The 11,960-nt window shown below is 39.3% G+C and overlaps 1 protein-coding gene across 1 annotated transcript in view; it reads right to left on the bottom strand.

The window, feature by feature from the left end:
* Positions 1-610: 610 nt before the first annotated feature.
* LOC124804944 (cyclic AMP-responsive element-binding protein 3-like protein 1) overlaps positions 611-11,960 on the bottom strand; it is a 64,209-nt gene continuing 52,859 nt past the window's right edge. Inside the window, exon 6 of the mRNA XM_047265329.1 lies at positions 611-2,163. Within this exon, the coding sequence (XP_047121285.1) occupies positions 1,805-2,163 (359 nt within the window). The 3' untranslated portion in view covers positions 611-1,804. The remainder of the gene's footprint in view (positions 2,164-11,960) is intronic.

Genomic DNA, 11,960 nt, shown 5'->3' with positions numbered 1-11,960 from the left:
TCTCATCCTCTAATCTAATTCCCCTCAAATCACCTTATTTGACTGCATTCCATTAAGCTTGTTTTACTTTTTTTTGGTGCTCATCTGATTACATACACACATACATGTAATGGACAGCAAAATACCTGATGATGGCCAAAGTACAAAGGATACAAAATGTAGACTGCCAATAGCAAGGAAAGCATTTCTGAAAACAAGTAATTTGTTAACATAGAATACAAGTGTTTCGAAGGCTTTTCTGAAGGTATTTATTTGCAGTGTAGCCTTGTACAGAAGTGGAACTTGGCTTCAGGTGATTAACAGTTCTTTTCAAGACTCTATCCATTCTGTTCACCTGCTCTTCCAAGTCCTTTGTTATCTCTGACAGAATTACAGTGTCAGAGAGAACTGTTCCCAATAGTATATTCTTATTCTTCTGCTATTCTATGTTTCCTTCTCTATTCCCGGCTTCTTGCATATTTACCTTAGATGAAACACTGGTTCATTTCACGCACAATTTATGGAAATGTTATCAAAACCTTCATGTGCCCTTCTTGCTATTTAAAACACATTTTGTATATTGAGAAACTGAAGTCTAGTGTTTTAAGTAGCAACTAATGAATAAGCAAAGTTAATGTACAGGTATTTTATTTCATATGGTAATACATATCTGAAAAGTGCTGATTATTTAGCCAATATGAGAATAAGTATGTGGTCAAGGTGGGAGCAGAACTCCCACATGGAAATGAAGACTTAGTCACTGGTCACAATTTGTATGTTTTTACCTGAACTTATGGAAATAGTATGTTCCATCTATTAAATATGCAACTACATGCAATAAAAATTCCCACATTACTAGAATTAGCACATACTTATTAAATTCACACACATGTTAGTACATGGGTTCAATAAATGATGTAGATACATACAAAAACTCCAATAGAAAAATATTATAGTCATAAAAAAAGGAACACTCTCTCTCTCTCTCTCTCTCTCTCTCTCTCTCTCTCTCTCTCTCTTTCTAAAATATATGCACAAATACACATTATAATACATATATTTGCAGACGCTGACAAAATATAAATACAGTTTTAATAATACAGAAACCCTATCATGATTCTGCAATGGAAATGTCCAGGGAATTTGTGGGAGTTTTTTCTACACAGGCCACAATTCTGAGTTGCACAATTCAGCATATCTGTGAACTGTATTCACTTAAATATATGTATTGCTAACTGAAATACTATTTATAGCTAAAACCCAATCTGTGGGAAATTTCACAACAGTCAAGTCTTTTTCTATCTTAGAATAGCATTACATTTATGCTTCTGCAAACAAAAGAAACCATTTATAGTTGTATTAATAAAATTACAACTTCACTATTTCATCACTTCCTTCATTTTGAAGTTATTTTGTGCAATTCACAACATACCTTCAGTTTACAATAAACTTTCTAATCCTCAAATCACCTCAGAAATTTTTAACATCCTAATAAAAGCACAACAGACTAGTTCATGCAGCAGCATCTACTACAGGCAAAGAAAGTTTGATGTGTCACATAATGCCACTTAATTTCCTTACCAATTATGATAGTAACCCACTCAATGTACGAAGCTTCTTGCCTGACCACCGAAGTTTGAAAGTCCATAGAGAAAAATCCAATTACTAAACTAATAGACACTGCTGACAATGGGCAGTGGTTTTTTAAAGTTATGGATTAACATATGACCTGAACTCACAATACTATCTTGGTGTCCTGCACCTACATTTTAACATCACATATATCTGAATTACAGAAATATGTAACTATTTTCTGATATAAATATTACTGTTCTTGGGGTACTTGTAGAAGAACAGTCCTTGTGCCACCAGCATCTGTTACATTTACTTTCACATCTTCCACAATCTCTTCCAGTTTTTCTCCAATCTTCGAATTTCGGGTAAAGGAAGAAGACCAAGAGTCATCCAAAGAAGTCATCATGTTGTCAACTTTATCTGCTAATAAATCAGGTGGTAAATCATTTTCACGGAAAAGAAATGATCGGGCACGCTTGGCAGCCGGAGGTTCATAGTCATGGTCTTCCATCTGGGAAGTTTCTCTGTTATTGGAGACAGTATCTGCTGCATCAGTGCTGAGTTGTTCATCCTGTAAACCTGATGTCTGGAGAAGAGTTCTTGATCGACCTGTGAAGGCAATCATTCATATCATTTCAAAGACAGGATGCACAAATCTCTACGCATAAATTGAAAATAAATTTCCTATGTCAGCTTTCAGGTGATTTAAAATTGGCGGTACAATGAGAAACTCTTACAACTTTTTGTTCTACTCTGGCATCAATACACAACAACATTTCTTTTCGGTTTGTGACACAGTAAGAAAATATTCTAAATGAAATAATAAAAATGAGAGTCCATTTAGACCACTATTTTACATATCTACATGACTGTGGCAATGAACTTTCATCTTCAGAATGATATTACAGATTTAACAAGTTTATGTCTGCACTGAACCATCAAAAGCTTTATGAATTCTAAGACAATATACAGCAAATATTGTAAAATGAGTTTTTTAAAATATATTTGCTATCTGACTGCAAAATATCAACAGCAGTTCACGCACAAATGATAAATCTTGTTTTGAAATAAACCTTTTCTTCAGAAACTGAGAGAGATTCCTCAATAGTGAACCATTAAAGACAGAACATACGAAACATGCCAGTACTTACCTTTATCTGAAAGGCGAGATGAAAAAGTTGGGGAATATCAAAAAGGAAGGGTAGGTCACTCAGATACCAAGACGAGAGGGAGTAACCTGTAGTGAGGATGTGTTAGCAAAGAGTAAACTGAATATATGAAAAACAAAACATGAATTACTTTCAAACTGAGCATGCAAAAGGTAGGTGCAAAGCATAAAAATTTCAACTGTACACAAATTCACTAACACAAAGTACCATTTTCCACTTTATTCTCTTGATTATTGTTGGCCAACCTGCGTTTGTACATTAAATACCCACGCAAAAATGCATTAAACCAGTGTGAAAACAAATATAGTTAGATATAAAACAAAACTAATGGCATATGAATGTTACATGGTTAGTGTGGAAGGTTTCTGCCCTCCTAAACATTTTTTTGGTGTGAAAGTGAATGAAAATGACAGAAAACCCAAAGGGCCAGAATTAAATATGCTGAACAAACACTTTGAACTTCAGAGACTAAAAGTTGCTCAAGCGAATTGTTAAAAGATATTGGCAGTCACTAATCACGAGTCTTACTGAGAAACTACAGTGCAAATCAAGATCTGCCCTTATATTTACGACTGTACAATTTGAGAAGCAGACAGGTGGTTTTCACAATTGTAAATCATACTGGGCAATGCTTGGTCTCAGATTATTAATTAACAAATGTTGTCAACTGATCTTTCTTTGTTCCTGGAATCAACTATTACAAAAAAGGCAATACAAGTCCTCAGTAATTAAAAATGGACATGAATTCACTATACAGGGTACAAATAATAATTGTTTATAGCATATCACAGTGGTAAAGAGGACAGGTGAGGTGCACACAATGGTCAATATTTTCCTACTCTCTGATGGCAAACTATTGGTTCTAGATTTAAAAAAACGATGAGACATTTCACGTTGGGACAAGTTTTCACAAGATGCCATGGCTTTTGAGTTATTCAAGGAAAATGCATAAAAGTGGCCTTAAAACGCACACCTACTCCCACAGAAACCCCCCCCCCCCCTCCCCTCCCAAAGTCAATACTTTTAGTGTGCTGTTCATGGCACTTACCACTGAACAAAGATTTGATCACACAAATTACTTCCCATACTCGACCATTTTTTGTCTTCATGTTGTGAGGTATTATTACACCACCGTCTTAGCTGTGTACTTACAAACTGTAAAACTTATGTTTCTGTAAATTTTACCTCACAATTTTGTGAATTTTAACAGCTTAAAATTAAATCTTTTGTTTATCTGGCCCTCTTATTATGAAAGTATTGCACTTGTAGGGTTTAAGTTGAGATCAAACTGCAAATTAAACTTGTTTAAGCATAACACATACAAAAATCTTTTTTCTTTCAGCACCCTCAGAGGAAACTTTATGAGTTTAAAGTTAATGAAATAGCCGACAAGGCAGTGACATATTAACCTTGTTAATGAAGACAGAAAAGGCTGACTACAGGGAAGAAATTTGTGTAGTTACATACTTTTGAACATTGGTAGGACAGAATGCCATGAACAATATACTAAAACTCCTATTCATTTTTTTGCTAGGAGCAACAGAATATTGAATATCTCACATAGCGCACATGCACCATAGCTTAGGTGGTTTGTGAAGGCCAATATGTAGTAGTTTCCTGACTTGATGGACCACAAGGGTCCTATATCAAATTATTTGGCTTGAATTCCTCTATGCTACTGCTGTACATTGTAAATAATTGTTGTTTACACCCTATACCAGATACAAAAAAGAAAAAGAACTTGTAGTCAGTCAGGAGTCACTAGAAAGTGACAGAAAGGAACACTAGCCACCACATGACTATGGTGCTCATCTACAGCATAAATTTTAAAAACCGAAGAGATTAAGATATCAATTCTTTTGTAGTTAAATAAAATTACTAGTTATGCTCTTTGGTAGGAAAGTTGGATAATAAATTGAACAGCCCAAATTGTAATAGGACAAAAAGAGAAATGAACATTTAATTGATATGTTACAATGGAATTTTACCCCACATTTTTCACGAAGCTGTGCTTGTGACTACACGTTTGGCCATGTAATCTGAAGTTCCACATGCCAATCTGGTCAATTATCACAACTAAGCATCTTTACAGAAATAGTATTACATTACTTGAAATATCAAGACGAAAACATGAAACAAATATGATGAAAGACTTGGCTGTGACTGAATCACTTGATGAAGACGTATGTAAAAGCAAGATATTCTCAGCTTTCAAATAAACACATACACACACACACACACAGCACTGTGTGAGGGGAGGGGGAGAGGTGCTCATACTTAAACTAGCCAAACAGTTGTACCTTGAAAGCTAGTAATATTTCTGTGTTGTTATACATGTGTGTCCACAATATGCAATTCAATTACAAGTACGTCATCGTCTTTCTTAATTTTGTTTACAAAAGCAATACTCATGTGATCACTGCCAGTACGCACCACTGCCACTCCATCAGTTTTGATCTTACGGGGATTTTAAGCTTGAAACCCAAACATTGAATGATTCATCTCCTGACTCATTGTTTAAGTTACCTTCATCAGCTTCTACTTTGCAATAGTTTTAGGAGTGTCAATGGCACAATAGACCCCTTAATTAAGTTAACTGTTTTTAAGCAAGACATGTCCTGAAAACAACCTACACATGTCTACCTCACTGCTTCTGCAGTAATATACATGAAGAGTCAAATAAACTGGTACACCTGCCTAATATCGTGTAGGGCCCCTGCAAGCACGCAGAAGTGCCGCTACATGATGTGGCACGGACTCAACTAATGTCTGAAGTATTGGAGGGAACTGACACCATGAAATCTGCACAGGACGCCCCAAAAATCCGTTGAGTATGACGGGTTGGAGATTTCTTCTGAACAGCACATTGCAAGGCATCTCAGATATGCTCAATAATGTGCATGTCTGGGGAGTTTGGTGCCCAGCAGAAGTGTTTAAACTCAGAAGAGTGTTCCTGGAACCACTTTGTAGCAATTCTGGACATGTGGTGTGGCATTGTCTTGCTGGAATTGCCCAAGTCCGTTGGAATGCACAATGGACATGAATGGATCCAGGTGATGCAGACAGGATGCTTACATACGTGTCACCTATCAGAGTCGTATCTAGAGATATCAGGGCTGCCATATCACTCCAACAGCACATCTCACACCATCGCAGAGCCTCCACCAGTTTGAACAGTCCCCTGCTGACATGCATGGTCATGGATTCACGAGGTTGTCACCGTACCCGTATACGTCCATCCGCTCGATACACTTTGAAACGAGACCCGTCCGACCAGGCAACATGTTTCCAGTCATCAACAGTCCAATGTCGGTGTTGACGGGCACAGGCGAGGCGTAAAGCTTCGTGTCGTGTAGTCATCACGGGTACACGAGTGGACCTTCAGCTCCGAAAGCCCGTATCGATAATGTTTTGTTGAATAGTTCGCATGCTGATGCTAGTTGATGGCCCAGCATTGAAAACTGCAGCAGGAGAAGGGTTGCACTTCTGTCACACTGAACGATTCCCTTCAGTTGTTGTTGGTCCCACTCTTGCAAGATCTTTTTCCTGCCACACCAATGTCGGAGATTTGATGTTTTACTGGACTCCTGATATTCACGGCACACTCGTGAAATGGTCGTATGGGAAAATTCCCACTTCATCGCTACCTCAGAGACGCTATGTCCCATCACTCATGCACCAACTATAACACCACATTCAAACTCATTTAAATCTTGATAACCTGCCATTGTAGCAGCAGTAACTGATCTAACAACTGTGCCATACACTTGTTGTCTTATATAGGCATTGCGCACCACAGTGTCATGTTCTGCCTGTTTACATATCCCTGTATTTGAATATGCACGCCTATATCATTTTCTTTGGCACTCCAGTGTATATTTCACTATGAGATCAACCTGTGGGGATAAGCAAACTGAAAATATGCATTGAAACTAGGACAATCAACTCTATGGAGGCAGAGCGCATGTACTTAATACTAACAAAAATGGATCAACTACATCTGAGCAAAGAGGAAGACAAAATAGTTATGATCTGGACTTTGAATACCTTTTCCAGTAACTTAAATATCAATTTTGTGAAAATAATTTGACAGAAAAAGTGGCACCAATGTCAAAATAATGAAAAATAACTGGGAATCCACTGCCAAGAATGACATACAAACTTTTAATGACAGAAAATACATTCTACTGTAACTTCAATTCCAATTCTTTGTTTGTCAGTCCTAACTGTCAGTTCTAACTGAGCTTTTGTTGTTTCTTCTGTGCCTAGTTCTTTCTTATCTTTTTTTTTCCTACACTGGTTTCAGTTACAGTGAAGGAGCTGTAATTTCTGAATTCTAAAAATTTGTGTAATTCACCATTAGTGACAAGTGCACATAGTGAAAATTAATGTGACGCCAAGTGTTCAGGTTGAAGAAATGTAATGCATGTTATTCGGTTTTTGCGTGACCATTAACATTGTCTATTATTTGTTTTTTGTCATTGCTATGTGTCTCCAGAGATATCACTCACTCACATTTTCCTTTATGCTGAGTTCGTTAAATGGTGGAAACAAAAATCTTGTTATAAGACCCAACGTTTATTGGTGACCCTGAAGTGATCATAAGGTAACCACACCAGATACCACCTGAGTGTAAGAAACAACCTGCCATGCAACATGAACATGTAACAGCCACACCACATATTTCCTACTTGATTTACATAAAATATTAGACTTCACCATCGGCAGCATCAACAACCGCAGATGACATGCTAGTGAGCATGACAGTGAGCTGCACTGCAAAAGCCATCTCCACTCTAGCAGTAAAATATGGTGCTTTGGTTCACACAGCTGGAGAGCCAGTTTGTGCTGGCACATGTTATTGCTGCTAAGTCCAAGTATAGTTTCCTTGTTGCAGCACTAAACAAAGAAATGGCCACTGAAGTGCAGGACATTCTAGCCATGCCGTCAACAACAGAACTTTATACAGCTCTTAAATATGCACTGATTGAGTGCATATCACTGCCTGAAACTAAGAGATTAGTGAAGTTGTTGCGGACAGAAGACTTACGTGAATGCATACCATCACAATTAGTACATTGTTTGTGGACATTGGCGAACAGTGTACTCAACAATGATGGTTTGAAAAACATGTGGTGGTTGCATCTGCCATTAGACGCAGACAGAAGACCTACGTGAATGCATACCATCACAATTAGTACATTGTTTGTGGACATTGGCGAACAGCGCACTCAACAATGATGGTTTGAAAAACATGTGGTGGTTGCATCTGCCATCAGACGCACAAAAGACATTCACAGAGTGTGTGAGAGGACTGGACATGCTGACTGCATTGTTGAAATGTATCCGTTTGCAAGTGTGGTGGCTGTCAGCCCAGAACCAGATAATGCCACCACAGTGACATTTACAATGTTTCAAGTACATCTGGCAGAACTTCTTATACATGTTGCAGCTTTGCAGGTGAATAACAGCTGGCGACGACACTATTGTTGTCGCTCACCTTCAGCTACAAAATTATACTGGTCTCATAGACTGTTTGGCACAGAGGCAAGAAAGTGCACCTCACTGTGTGAAATGCAATGGGAAGTCGGTAATCATGGAGACTGTCTCTGCCGGAGAGGCAATCATTCTTGGTGGAGAAGACACGTCCGTTTACCTTGTCATCCTCCTGCCTCGCTGCAGTCATGATGATTATAACCTGTTTGCGCCAATGCTTCCACTATTCAGTCATATGGAAAGGTAATGTTTAGCCCTCAACCTGGGTCTTCAGCGTAGATTTGAATGGCAATTCTTAGCATCCAATACTAGGAGCAGACTTCTTGTCATTTTTCGGGCTGCTCCCAGATCTTGAACTCTGCCGTCTTCTGGACATGACAATCAGCCTATGCAGCCAGGGCCTATTTTGTCATTAAATGTGCTGGAGTACAAATGATAACAGGAGATTTGCCATGTATTAGATTACTTAGGCAGTTTCCAAAAACTATGTGACAGTCACCCATATTTGCACCAGTGCAACATAATACAGTGCACCACATATTGACAATGCTAGGCCTGCCGATTCACGCGCGACCACGACATTGGAAACCCCAAAAGTTCACAGCAGTAAAGTAAGAGTCTGCCATCATATTGGCACAGGGAATCTGCCTATCTAGTAGCAGCTGGCCAGACCATACAGTGCCAAAGAAAGCTAATGGATGGTGTCCCTGCAGTGACTATTCTCAACTTAACGGACTACACCTGACCGATACCCTTTGTTGCAGATTGCGGACGTCACACATTATGTGCATGGTAAATGTGTCTTCTCTATGATAGACCTAGAGTGTGCATTCTACCAAATACCGATTATACCAGAAGACAATCCTAAAACAACCATGTGTGCACCATTTGGACTTTTTGAACTCACCGGGATGTCATTTGGTCCATGTAATGACGCATAGACTTCTCAAAGATTTATAAACGACGTGACTTGTGACTTTGAATTATGCTTTGTTTACATTGTCGATTTGTTAATAATGTCAGGGGTAGAACATCCAGAACATTCACATAAGCCTTTCGGCTGTCTTTGTGCACACATTTTGCTAATTAATCCAGTGAAGTGTGTTTTCGGAGCAACACGTGCAGTTTCTAGGCCACACCATTAATGACCATGGAACATGGCATCCACAGGAGAGGATTAAGGCAATAGTCAATTATCCACAGCCAGAAACAATATGTGAGTTATGTTGGTTTCTGGGAGTCACGAATTATTATTGTTACTTGATTTCAAACCATGGACTCTTAGCAGCACCACTAAACGAGTTCCTATAAGGGACACATAAATCCAGTGACAAAGTAGAGTGGACTGGCCAAGCACTATCAGCTGCTGCTAAACTAAAATCAACTATTGCATATGTCGGACTGTTGATATCTCCAGTTCTGCAAGCACCTCCTGCCCTCACGGTTGACACTTCCGGGACAGCAGTGGGTACAGTGTTGCAACAGCAGATGGATCAATGTTGGCAGCTGTTAGCATTCTCTGGCACAGCAAAACTGGTCCACAAATGACTGAAGTATATGCAGCGTAAGCTACCATTAAAAAGTTTTGACACATGCTTGAGGTGCAACAATTCACCCTGGTTATGACCACAGACCTGTCTTTTCAACAAAGGCTTGACAAAGCTTCGCCATGTCAGATCCATTAATTAGATTACAATGGGCAATTCACAACCAACATTGTATGTATACACTCACAGGGAAAGGGACGTACTGGCCAATGCCCTATCTCGCATCCAGGAGATTGCAAGCACCATGGATTACAAAGCTCTTGCAAAAGCACAACTCAATCTGGACTTACAAGAGATTTTAATGCAAACTTAAGCTCCGTGGATTACAAAGCATTCGCAACAGCACAACGATTCGACCTACACTTACAAGAGATTTTAACACAACCTTCCGGTCTACAATTATGACACATCCAGCTACTGACAACAAATGTATGGATATACTGAGATGTGTCAATGTCAAGAGTATGCCCTTTTGTGATAACTGGTTTCTGCAAACTAGCCATCACTTCATTACATTAACTGCAACACCAGTACTACCCAATTGGTCAAATGAGCTTTTGTGTGGCCATGTTTAACTGCAGACTTCAAGACTTGTGTACATCAATGCACCACCTGTCAGTGCAATAAAATTACTCGGCACGTTCTTGCGCCACTTGGTAAATTTCTACTGCCTAATCAACATTTTGAACACATATGTCTGGATATAATAGGATCATTGCCACCATACAAGAGTTTGCATACTGTCTTACTGCAGTTGATAGATTTACACACCAGCCAAAGGTTTTCCCCATGGCAGATATCACAGCTGAGACAGTAGCTACAACCATTTTCCACAGGTGGATCACTCATTTCTGAGTGCTTTTGTGAACCACTACAGATCATGTCAGACAGTTTGACTTGTACACGTTCAAGGCTCACACCACACTATGGGGCACAAAGAGGATCAGAACCACAGCGTACTACCCAGCAGAAAATGGACTGATGTAACGATTTCATCAATATGTGAAGGCGTCATTATATTGTCACAATTCACAGTGTTGGACAGAAACCCTACCCATCATTCTACAGGGCAGCCAGGCATCTGTAAAGGAGGATTAAGGGCCATGGTAGCTGAGATGGTACACAGGCAAATAATCTGCCCACTGGGCCAATTCTTCGGCAGTATTCCTAGTGAAATTATAAAATCATTGGGCTTCATTACTAAGCTATAGTCACAAATATGGCAATTGCATCTGGCAGCTATGAGGACATCTCATCACCCACTTCTTTTCGGTGAGTTGTCAAAGGCAAGCAGGTTTTCATTCAACACAACACTGTGCATATGAGGGTATAGCAGTCTTGTCATCCATTTGTTATCAGTGAGCTGTCAAAATGCAGGCGGGTTTTTGTTCGACATGATGCCTTCCACAAACCTTTACAGCCACTTTATAATGGGTCTTACAACATGCTCAGCACAGGTGACAAACAATTGAAGTTACATACTGAAGGAATTCCAGCTGCAATTTCAGTCAACAGACTAAAGCCCATTTACTACACCACCTATACCAAATGGGACAAAGCACCCATACAATTCGACATGGACACACCAACCCTGCACTCCATTCTGTGTCCTAGTGCAGGTGCATCACAACAGCTGTCGAGCAATGATGCTGGTAACACTTCAAGGGGCAAAACCAATCAAGTTCTTACTAGGCTGGGTTGCCACATGCGACTCAACCGACAATACTGTTAACACTGGGGGGCAGGGGGACACTGTAGTGAAAGTGCACAACAGAGTGGAATTTCTAGTGTGATGCAAGCACACCACCAGGGTCACAGAGTGGCCACAGCCAGTCACAGTGCACTGATGATGAGGGGCTGGTGTGAGGTAAGTCAAGTGCAGGAGTCCAGGGTTTGTGACCGGGTGAGGGCACAGCAAGCAAAGAGTGTGTTCCAAGTTAGAGGGATGTAATACCTTGTTATTTGGTATTTGCATGACCATTAATGTTGTTTATTCTTTGTTACTATGTGTATTCAGAGATATCACTCAAGTATTAACTTATATCATTCACTCATGTTTTCCTGTATACTGTGTTCACTAAATGTTTGAATAAAAATCTTCTTATAAGACCCAACAAACTATTGTACTTGTGTTACTGAATATACTACTATACTATATTAAGCAATCTATACTATATTAAGTAATCCACCTCCT

This window comes from Schistocerca piceifrons, chromosome 7 (assembly GCF_021461385.2).
Source record: "Schistocerca piceifrons isolate TAMUIC-IGC-003096 chromosome 7, iqSchPice1.1, whole genome shotgun sequence".
In the NCBI taxonomy this organism is placed as follows: Eukaryota; Metazoa; Arthropoda; class Insecta; order Orthoptera; family Acrididae; genus Schistocerca; species Schistocerca piceifrons.
The sequence above is the reverse complement of the archived record's forward strand: the minus strand, read 5'-3'. Positions and strand labels throughout refer to the sequence as shown.